Below are 12,186 nucleotides of genomic sequence, written 5' to 3'. Positions count from 1 at the left end.
GAACCTGAACAACTGATGGAAACATCTGATGAGTGATAGAGTAAAGAAGAAAAAGAAAGGAGAAGAAGAATAGGAAACAGCAAGAGAAGGAAGAATAAGGAGATAATATATCTGGGATTCAGTTGTTGGCTTCCAGTTCAATACAGCCACTCTCAAACCAACACTTTGGCTACGCTATGTTGATGATGTGCTTGCTATTTGGCCATATGGCCCTGAGACATTGAAAACATTCTTAGCACATTTAAATAGCCAACATCCAAAAATCCACTTTACTATGGAACTGGAAGTCAACAACTGTCTGCCCTTCCTGGATACACTCATCACACGTCTCCCAGATGGTTCCTTATCATTTTCAGTTTTCAGAAAACCCACACATACAGGCAGATACCTACACAAACAATCACACCATCATCGTTCTCAACAATATGGCATATTAAAAACGCTAACCCATAGAGCGAGAGCAATCTGTTCAAATGACAAGGCTCTGACTGCTGAACTGACTCACTTACGCCACACCTTCTTGGCCAACGGCTACAATCCACAAAAATTAAACAAAATACTAAACACTCCTAAGAAACCCCTCCCACCATCTACCACAGAGAACTACAACAAAACAGTCACCATCCCCTACATTAAAGGCACATCCGAAAAGATCTCAAGAATCCTCAATAAACATAAACTACGCACCACATTCAGACCATGTAGCAAATTAGCCACCCTCATCCGCTCACCCAAGGACAGCATTCCTCCTTTATCACATCCAGGAGTCTACCAAGTACCCTGCTCATGCAATCAAGCCTACTACGGTCAAACAGGAAGAACTGTGAATATCCGCATCAGCGAACATAAACGATACGTCCGGAAATATCATTATGGGAAGTCGGGCCTAGCAGACCATGCTCTGGATACCCCTGCACACAGGATCAACTGGAAAAACACAAAAGTACTACACAGAAACCCATATAAATCAGAGAGATTGTTCTTAGAGGCGACAGAAGCCCTAAAACACACTCCAAATCTCAACAAATATGGCTGTATTAACTTGCCGAAGATCTGGGAGACAGTCATATTAAGAAAAAACTAGCACTTTTCTAGGACTCTAGTAATATATGATAGCGTTTTTTTTTTTTTTTTTTTTTTTTTTTTTTTTTTTTTTTCCCAGATAGAGGGTGCCAAAATCAGGACTCTAGTCTTTGTGTTGCTGCTACAATTTTGGTTAAGTACACCATGTTGTTTTAGTCTCGCGTATTGTGACAAACAGTGTTTTTGTGCTCTGAAGATGCTGGTTTATAATACCAGCGAAATATCAGCATCAAGTCAATAAATTAATTATTTACTTAGTTTCTGTGTTCTATTATACCGTTAAAATAATAAACAACATGTTCGACGAACACATAAGTCTGTCCACATGTTTGATATAAACATTATTCAAATTAAGGGGATATTAAATCCCACATTGTTTTAAAACCTAATAAGAAACTCAAATATTGGAATCAGAGAGTTTCATGCCGAACATAGTAAACTATAAAAGTATCGGCAGTTACTAGCGTGAGCTAATGCAAGTAGTCCTAGTACATAGTACAATCTCAGGCAACTCGTTGCAAAGGTGGGAAAGTTCTGATTGCTAATCTTGGTATTTTCCATAATGTAAAAACACATTTCCTAGGAAATGCATGCTGTTATTACATTATGGTGGGAGGTCACTACCCAGACCGGTTTCAGCCTTTTTTGAGGCTTCATCAGTGAGTAGCCAGACCAAATAGATACCAAAGGGTATAGCGAAAAGAATTTATATACTCTGCTATACGAGTTGTCAAGCAGGTGCAACCATTAAGTCATTACTTAAATATAAAGAGCCAATAGGCTTCATTTCGGCGTTATAACGCTAGTAACCGCCGATATTTTTATAGTTTACTATATTCGGCATGAAACTCTCCGATTCGAATCTTTGAGTTTCTTATTCGGTTTTAAAACAATGTGGGATTTAATATCCCCTTAATTTGACTAATGTTTATATCGCCGAAATGAAGCCTATTGGCTCTTTATATTTAAGTAACTTAATGGTTGCACCTGTTTGACAACTCATATAGCAGAGTATATAAGTTCTTTTCGCTATACCCTTTGGTATCTATTTAGTCTAAGCTACTCACTGATGAAGCCTCAAAAAAGGCTGAAACCGGTCTGGATAGTGACCTCCCACCATAATGTAATAACAGCATACATTTCCTAGGAAGAAAGATCTTCCCTTTTTGCTTTAGTTACTTAGTTCTTCTGCTTTTATCTTTGAATAATGCTCAGCTTACTAGTGAAGACCATATCTCATTATCTTGGACTGATAATTATTCTAGCCTTTCCTGGCATAACCGTCACTTCTATAACATCCTCTGCTTCAAAAATTGCTTGTTATCTCTATTTTTGCTAAAGATGTTACTTTTCATCAATCCTACTACTAACTATATTATTATTATTATTATTAAGAGATACCTCTAGGGAGTTAGAGACTCATTGAGGGAGGCCATAATATTCACATTACTTGCACACACCACATCCATTGCAATCACACACCATTCATTCTATGGAAAAATCTATCTCTTACCCCCTTTCTTGGTGGCATTCATTCTTGACTTTCAAGGATGCCCCTCTCGTCTTTTCCCCACTATCCATGAAATGAAACATTCCATCTACTGAAATTCTGTATGAGTCTTTCAGAAGTTTGTAAGTCTCAATCATGTCACCCCCTTCTTTCTCTTGTTTGCCAGTATCTGCAGCCTACAAATTCTCAGTTGTCTTCATAATCAGTATTCTGCAATTCTGATATCATTTTTAACAGATATCAGAAGATACCCCTCTCCTTTGCACTCTCTCCACCAGACCTGCAAACAGTAGTCCGAGTGAGAGCTTATAAAGATCTCACTCGGACTTGTAAAGAGACAAAATAACTTCTCTTTACATGTCAAGGTTTGTTTCAGCATTCCAGTTATCCTCTGAGTTATATTTGCAATCTTTGCTATATGGCTCTTGAATTTCCTGTCTACTAAAACTCCAAGATCCCTTGCCTGATCAGTTTCTTTTAACATAATCCCACCAATATAATACAACATTGGATATCTAATCACACCAGACTGCATAACTCTACATTTACTAACATTGAACTGACAGTCATTTTTACATACCCAGAATTCCAGCCTATTCAAATCATTCTGCAAGTATCTGGAACATTTCACTACTTTCTGCTATTTATCTGTTCATTCTTACCAAAAGCTTCACCTGATTGTTATGTAGCAACTTTTACACATAGGTTTCTTACATTTTTCTCTGTCTTCTCTCAGAGCATCTGAACTCCTTCCTAGGTACTGTTCAATATTATTATCAGAAACCTCCAGGTAGTCAAAGACTCATCGAGAGAGACCATAGATCACCGAAACAGGATGTCATACCTTCTCTTAAAGTCAGTCACTGCTCTGTGAGAGAAAAATCTAGCTCTTACCCCTTTCTTAACCACACAAACATAACTTTCATGGATGGACCCTTGTTTTCTTCTCACCTTCCATATTACGAAAAATTTCATCAGTCCACATACTATCAATCTGTCCTCATAATCTACATTCCATAATCATGATATAATCTTTCTTTGCATCCCCTTTCCTTTATCCCAGACCTCAATTTCTTGTAATACAATTCAATTCCACCAATATAATATGCCATTGAAAATCTCATCACTCCAAAATGCATAGTTTTATACTTACTAACATCGAATTAATCCTCTCATGCATGAATTTCTGAAATGGTGATTAAAAAACCAATAGTAGCCGTCCACCACAGTGGACATGTGCATGATAGGGTTAATAGCCCACTGTTTCAGTTTATTCAAATCATTCTGTAAGTGCTACATATCAGTAGCATCCTGATTGCTCTGCCTATCTTGGCATCATCAGAAAACAGTTGAACAATAATGGTCCAAGGACTGATCATTGGACAACACCACTGGTCACTTTAAATCTGGTAGTTACACTCCCCATATATCTCTTTCTAATACCTATCATTCAGCCACCCACTTATGCAAGTCAGTAGTTTATATTCCAGTTCCATCTTCAGTTAATGCAACAGCCTTTCATTTGGTATTCTATCAAATATCTTAGCAAAATCCAACAGTTGTCATGGTGTACCAATTCCCTTTAGTAAACTCATACTGTTCTTTGTAAAGTCTTTAAAATCTTTACTACCACTCTACAAGATGCTGATAGGTCGATAGCACTGGCCAGTGCACAATTTACCTTTGAAATGAAAATAACAATTTATTAATTTTGATGTGCTGAACACAAAAATGACAATAAAATATGTCGATTGGCTCTTGGTTAGGAAAGACTCAGTCCTCATTGCATACATAGATATCATTTGGCAATGCTGTATATCAATCTCCTGATTTCAACATATTGCATCAGTCAATTGGCCGATGCAATGCAGTTGAGTCATGACATTGCTGTCGTAAGATTATGCGATTCATTAGTATAAAGTGAAATCTCATAGGGTGAGCAAGTGTTTATGCAACTTCCTGAACTACACTGTCATTTACTCCTGCTTCATAAAATACTATACAAGTGATCTCTGCAGTGTAAATCCAGCAGTAGTGATGCCTTATACTTGTGTTAATAGTGCAACTAACTTTTGTTACATTTGCAGGGAAGTGACATTTGCAAGCCAGAAAAAGGCATATCAGCTTTATTTTGGATGTGAGATCGGGGACCAGGACAAGGTCTGAGCCCCACACATATGCTGCGGTACATGTGCTAGAAATCTTCTGAAGTGGCTGAAAGGCAGTAAAGTGTGGATGCCATTTGCTGTTCCTGTGGTTTGAAGGGAGCCAAGCAATCATGCAAATGACTGCTACAAATCAGTGTGTCTGACTATAGTCAGATACGTCGATTTTTGCACCCTTGTAAAATGGAACTGTCGTGCATTGTTTCCATTCCTGTGGGATCTTTTCTGAGCTGAGACTCAAGTTATACGAACATGTCAAGAGCTAAGCTATTTCAGTTGAATATTATGTTAGTACATGTGCTGATATCTCTTCTGGCCAAGTTGCTAAATTGATATCCAGGTTGTGCAACAGCTCTTGAACCTCATACTTATGTACTCTATCTTCATCCAGTAGTGGTAGCATTTTGCACCATATTGCATAATGCACATGATTAATAGATCGTAGTCAAGTGAGCACTCATTATTTGAACAATTTCATTTCCTTCTGACCCAATCTGCATTCAATATTATTGAATTTTACTTGCAGCATATTGATAAAATTCTTTCAGGTTGCCTTTAGCCTGCATAATCAATTTCTTTTCATACTCTGGTTTAGCTTTCTGTTCAATACTTGTAACTTCTCTGGCCTGTACTTTAAGAGAAGTATCTCCACATTTATAAATTTATTATAGCCTAACCAAGTGAAAAATAAACTTTAGAATAACCAAAGCTGGTATGGTGGGGAGCCAGTTGAATAAATGTATATATATATGGAATAAGAGAGACATTAGCCGAAACACTAAACCAGCAGTATACAAGACAGTGTTCAACTCAATTTTATGTTATGGACCTGAGAGTTGGGTTAGGAATAGAGCACTTTACAAAGACCACAGATATAAAAGTTACAAGAAAAATTAAGGAGCATACAGATTGCATCAATGTCAAAATCATATTAAAAATGAAGATATTAGAAACAAACTTGATATTGTTAGCATTCAAGAATATATGAGCAGAGTTAAGGTGGTATGGTAAATAGAATGAGTGAGAATAGGTTAGCAAAGCAAGTGTTTGATGGCAAATTGCAGGAAAGAGACCCAGAAGGAGGAGTAGACCATGATCTAGGTGTATTGATTCAGTCAGACGTAGAAGCACAAAATGTTAGATACAACAAGGATTGTTGTAGGATTGCAAAAGAACTACGACTCAACAACAAATGCAAGGAAATTGAACTTCTGGATAAAAGCACAAAACCAGAGAACTTCATGAAAAAGTTAGGGAGCTAACTAACAAATCTTGCAAAAGGGTAGGCTCTCATTGCATTGAAGATACCAGTGGAAACATCCTAATGGAGAAAGACAAAATAAGGCATTAATGGGTAGAGTATTCAAAGGAACTCTACAATCATGATAGAATAGATAGGCCAATGCAAGAAGATTTGGAGGGGGCCTACTATTCTTACCTGGAAGTAACAAATGCCATTAGGAAACTGAAAACAGGAAAAGCTCCAGGAATGGATGGATGGAATTATGGCAGAATATCTAAAGACTATAAGATCACTGACTGACATATGTAACAAAATATACAAAACTGGACCTGCCAGAAGATTTTAAGCACTCAATGTTCCTACCAATACCTAAAACATTGAAGACAATCAAATGTCAAGAATGTAGAACAATCAGTGTGATCAGTCAGATAGTAAAAGTTATGTTATATATCATCTTAGAAAGAAATAAACATAAAATCAAAATGGAAATTAATGAAACACATTCTGGTTTCCAGAAAAATAAAGGAACTAGAGAAGGTCTCTTCAATATTAGAATTATTATAAAAAGATATCTGGAGAAGCAGAAAGAAGTCTATTTATGTTTTATTGACTACACAAATGCCTTTGACATATACAACATGAACAACTAATCAAATGCATCAGAAATCTAGGAGTAGATGGTAAAGATACCAGATTACTGATAAATCTATATTGGGAGCAAACTGCCTCAATAAAAATATCAGGAGAAATCGCGGAGGAATTCTCAGTAAAGAAGGGTGTCAGACAAGGCTGTGTTCTTTCTTTCTCCTGTATTGTTTAACCTCTATACTAAAAATATCTTCTAGCAATTAGAAGAATTTAAAGGAGGCAGGAATATAAACAACTTAAGATATGCAGATGATACAGTTTTGTTAACTGAAAATAAAAAAGATCTTCAAAACCTACCAGAAGAGACGCTGAAGCTAAGTGAAAAATATGGACTTAATTTCAACTTCAAAAAAACCAAAACCAGAGAAAAAGGGAAAAATACCCGATATAAATATTAAGATCAGAGCAAATACCTTAGATCAAGTAGAGAGTTATATATATTTGGGTCAGCTAATTACAGAGAATGGAACGTGTGATAAGGAAATATTAAGAAGAATAGAAATTGCTAGATCAACCTTCATTAGCTTGAAAAACACTCTGACCTCAAGGGAAATTCACACAAAAACAAGAATTATGATGTCCAAATGCTACGTATGATCAACACTGCTATATGGAGCAGAAAACTGGACGATATCAAAATATTGTGAAAATAAACTAAAAGCCTTTGAGATGTGAATCCTCAGAAGAATTCTTAGAGTCCCATGGACTGCCAAAAAAATTAACTTAGCAATATTAGAGATGATTGGAGAAGATAGAAATCTGTTGAAAACCATTAAGAAAAGAAAAACCACTTACCTTGACTGAATACTTCTAGGCATGAATCCCTACAAAAAACACTTCTAGAAGGAATGATACAAGGAAAAAGAAGAAGAGGAAGACAAAGAACAGATTGGATGGAAAATATTAAGGACTGGACCTTTTTGTCCTATGAAGAATGCAAAAGAGAAGCTCAAAACTGTACATGGTGGAAGTTGATGGTAGTCAACCTCCTGGAAGGAGATGACATCTGACAAGACAAGACTCTCATAGTGTCCTGAACACCTCTTGATAACACGTATCAGGAAATTGATGATGATGAACTTTATCCTGTTATACTCTCTCAATTAATATAAATATGTTCTCTCCTAATTTAACTAGTGTTGCACACATGCTGCATTATGCTATCTTTAAGAGCTGGCAAGTGATCGTTATGATCCTGATAAACCCTGTCTTTGAGAAATTCCCTGAGCCAGAAGTCACAGGGGGGGGTCAGATCAGGTGAATGGAGCAGCCATGCATTAGGAAATGTATGGCTGATCATCTGGCTTCTGTGAAATGTTCTTGAAGAACCTCCTGTACAGATCAGCCAGTGTGTGGAAGGGCCCCCATCCTTAATGAAAATAGTTGAATCCATGCACAGGTGTAACTGTACATGGTTGTTTATCATATCAACCTACCTGTCTACAGTAACTGAGCAGGTCACAGGACCCGACTGGTGAATGTCCTTAAATAAGAATGGTCCAATGATAAATAAAGCTGTAAACTGGCACCAGATAGTAACTTTGGGTGAATGCAAAGGAGTTTGTTGGATTGCATGCAGGTTTTGTGTAGCCCATACCTGGCAGTTGTGGGTGTTCACAGCTCCGTTCAGGTGAAAGTGAGCTTCATCTCCCCACAAAATCATTTACAGCTATGCAGCATCCAACTCTGCTTTCTAACCTAACTAACATTCACTTTAGCAAACATATGCTAAAGTGAATGTCAGTAAACTTTGAAAGTCCTGCAGGCATAACTCCTGTGTCAGAGTCATCTTAAATGGATAGAAATGAAAAAACTGCAAGAAACAACACCATTATTCATAACCTTCTCATGCTTGTGAACTGATTGGTTGTAAACTCTGCCATGTCTAACTCCCAACAATCCTGTTTCTTCAAAATGGCTAATTATTCACCACAGATCACACGGAGATAGGGCGTATCATCAATATTTGTTCAGGCAATGAAATTTGCAGAGTGTAGCAACAGCATTGCAGTTGTTTAGGTAGACAGTTTCACAAACAAAATACATTGGAGCAAGGTTAGTGCTATCATGGACAGTATTAACAACCCGAATGAAGGGAAAAATCCCATGTCCATCTTTTTAAACCCTCCTGGCACCTGCCAAGTTGCATGATATGCAAATTCCATCCATTTGATTTTTTACAATACCCATATTGGTAAGTTTAGATATTGTTTCTGCATGATGTACAATGTATTTCTTCAAAGTTTTGCAGCATTTGAATCACTGGATGCTCCACAAGGCCTTAAACAGTTGTACTTTTATTTTGATCACTCTGTATATAGTTCTTGCTAAGCTTTATCTATATGGCAATGAAATAGAACATGATTATTTTGGAATGTTCCTGTGTTTTTGATTTTCAGCTGTCAGTTCCATAAACAGAGAGCATGGATTTCTTTCCAGTCTTCAGTCACAAACAAAATTCACAACAGTGAAAAACTTCTGAACAGGATCTTAAATAATAAGAAATCTGCTATAAATCAACACTAGCTGTTTTTCTCGTGACCAACAGCTGTTCACTTCATATCATAGTAATACAGCATATGCTATACTCTCTGTAACTTGCAACTGTGTGAGATCAAACCTTACTGAATATCATGAGAGAAATAGACCAAAAAAGAAATAATAATTTTGAATGATCTAGCCAGAATTGCAGAAGAATTTAATAAATTTGCAAATATACATGTGAATGCATGTAAACACTGGTTAATTATAGATTGAGAGAAGGATGATAAACATTTCTACCTCCACCTTTTGGTGGTAAGTAGATGTATGTCAAGGTTAATCAGTCTTCATTTGATTATATTTAATAAAACACTAAGATTTGAAATATTATCTTTCTTTTGAAAATTTACAAGGGTTATCCAGATTTATTAAGGTAGTTCATTGCATTAGAGTGGAGAATTATAGGTCAGTTAGTCTTATTAGTATTTATGGACACAGTAATAGGAAAATTAATTAGTAATCAAATTCTTTACAGGGAGCATCACTTGTTGAGCAGGGTACCGTATAGTGTGACTTACTTACTAAAGAGGTCATGAGCGAAAGAGGTTGAGATAATGGCCATAATATATCTATATATGTATATATACCCACAGAAGAAGTATTAGTTCTTTTACAAAATAAATTATCTAAAAAAATTTTGATACTCTTAATTAAGATTTTATAAATTCAGGCTATTTCCATTTTTGGAAACACGATCTATGAGCAGTATTACAGATTAGCCACAAGCAACCCTTTATCACCTGTACTAGCAAATATATTCCTATAGGTTGAAAGTTTTTTTTTTCACTTGGTTAGACTATAATAAATTTAGTTTAATCCTTTATCCAAGTGTGAGCAAACAAAGTTTGCACCTGAAAATATCTTCAGGACTGAATATGGTGTTGCTACCTTACTGGGGTAAGGTAGTACAACACCATATTCAGTCCTGAAGATATTTTCAGGTTGTACTACCTTATCCCAGTAAGGTAGTACAACATCATATTCAGTCCTGAAGATATTTTTGGTGCAAACTTTGTTTGCTCGCACTTGGATAAAGGATTAAACTAAATTTATTATATTCCTATAGGCTTTCAAAGAAAAAGCAATGAACTCCTTTCTGTTGAAATCAAGATTGTGGAAAAGATATATAGATGCCGTTTTCTTGATTTGGAGCAATGGTCCAGATTCATTTCAAGAGTTTTTGAATCATCTTAAGAACTAACATCCTGGGATAAAATTTCAAGACAGAACTAGAAGTTAACAGTTCACTTCCTTTTCTTGATGTAAAACTTACTCATTCATTTGAGAAACTAAATATCTCCATCTACAGAAAGCCTACACATACCAACAGATATCTTCATACTCAGTTCCATCATTGACCACCTCAAAATTTTGGTATTATTTCTACTTTAGGAACCTGTGCACATACTCTCATCTGCAATGAAGAAGAGATCACCAAAGAATTAAAGCTGCTTTTATCAATTTTTCAGAAGAATGGTTATCGTAAACAGTTGATTTCTAAACTCTTGTTTAATCCTCCTACACACTGTGCCAAAGAGAGTGATGATTATATTCGTATACAGCTCTATTTCTAACAATCTTCAAGAAATATAAGATTCGCACTCTATTCACACCCCCCCCCTTAAGAAAGCTTTGATCCTACCTTCGACAAGTAAAACCTAAACATAAAAATTTGAAGCATTCAGTATGGTGTCTTCCATCTTTGGTGTAGCTGTAACTTCCCATACTATGGACAAACAGAGAAATCAATCTAGCTTTGTATTTAAAAACATCTCAGAGATAGCACCTATGGTAGAACCAGGACCATGGCCTTATCCAGTCGTGTGCTTAATTCTTCTGACCCCAATGACCATCAGTCCACTATACACTCAGGGATAGATCCAAAATTATTTACAAATGCTATGATAAACTTGAAAGAAAACCCTAGAATCAACAGAAATTGTACTAAATCCTGTTCACCTTAATGTCACCCTCAGCCACAACCTTTCTGATTGTTACTCCTCTGCTATTCAGATTCAGATAGCAGTCATGCACTTACCTCATGCACAAGATCAACACAGCTAGTCAGCGAATTCATTCTAATGTGAGCAATCAGTTAATAATTTAAAACTTCTTTTTTCTTCTATGTATTTTGCACCCAGTGAAGTCTTTAGAAAGCCAAAACCAGTTGTGATTTTGTAAATAAATTTATTTTCCTTAAAAAATGTGCAATTTGTAGCTTTATGCATGCTTCTCATTCATGCTTTTGACGAGTTCCATATATTCCTTTTTTTTTCTTTTTTTTTTATCCTTGGAAGGATAAAGAAAGTAATATGAAAGGAGCACATATTATTGTTACATAGGAAAGTAGCACAAATTTCAAAGAATTTTTTGCTACTTTTATCTGATTTATGGAAAGTAGAATATGACATCTCCTGATTTTTGTAGAATATGACAGTTCCTGACCCTACAGGATGGCTAGTTACAAGGTGGAAGAATGATCCATATTCAGGAATGGCATATAGTTTTGTACCAACAGGAAGTAGTGGGGAAGCATATGATATACTTGCAGAAAGTGTGGATAATAAACTATTCTTTGCTGGTGAGGTAATGTGTGATGAAGTCAGTTTCTCCTTTATAACAAATTAACATTTTTGTATCAAATTTTGAGTAAGTTCCATTAAAAGTAGATAATATTGCTATTTACTGTTACTTTAATATTATTTTATTTACATAATTGATTCACAGTCAAAACAAGATATAATTTAAATAACAATTTGACTGGTGATACAGAGCAATTTAGATTCTACCCAGGAATCTAAGAATAGTCTGTCTGTCGCGTCATGAAATATGACCTGTTCCAGGTAATGCTGTTTTTTTTGTAGATCATATGGGATCATTTTGTTGATGTTTAATTGCTGTAAATAGTTGAATAGCTTCTTTGAAATTGCACCCAGTGCACCAATAACTATTGGGATGACTTTGGTGTGTTTAAGCCACAGCTGGCCAACTTCGAT

The 12,186-nt window shown here is 35.9% G+C and overlaps 1 protein-coding gene across 6 annotated transcripts in view; it reads left to right on the top strand.

Annotated features, from left to right (window-relative positions):
• The window catches only part of LOC150098765 (lysine-specific histone demethylase 1B-like), a 508,665-nt gene that overhangs the window by 468,318 nt on the left and 28,161 nt on the right, over nt 1-12,186 (top strand). For 5 of the 6 annotated variants that reach the window (XM_090404995.1, XM_090404997.1, XM_090404994.1 and 2 more), the window contains one exon: nt 11,618-11,776. In XM_090404995.1, coding sequence (XP_090261121.1) covers nt 11,618-11,776 — 159 coding nt within the window. The remainder of the gene's footprint in view (nt 1-11,617; nt 11,777-12,186) is intronic. The other variant, XM_090404999.1, reaches the window with a different exon arrangement.

Source organism: Typopeltis vanoorti, chromosome 15 (genome assembly GCF_054136105.1).
Source record: "Typopeltis vanoorti isolate ZY-2024b chromosome 15, IOZ_Tvanoo_1.0, whole genome shotgun sequence".
In the NCBI taxonomy this organism is placed as follows: Eukaryota; Metazoa; Arthropoda; class Arachnida; order Uropygi; family Thelyphonidae; genus Typopeltis; species Typopeltis vanoorti.
The sequence above is the reverse complement of the archived record's forward strand: the minus strand, read 5'-3'. Positions and strand labels throughout refer to the sequence as shown.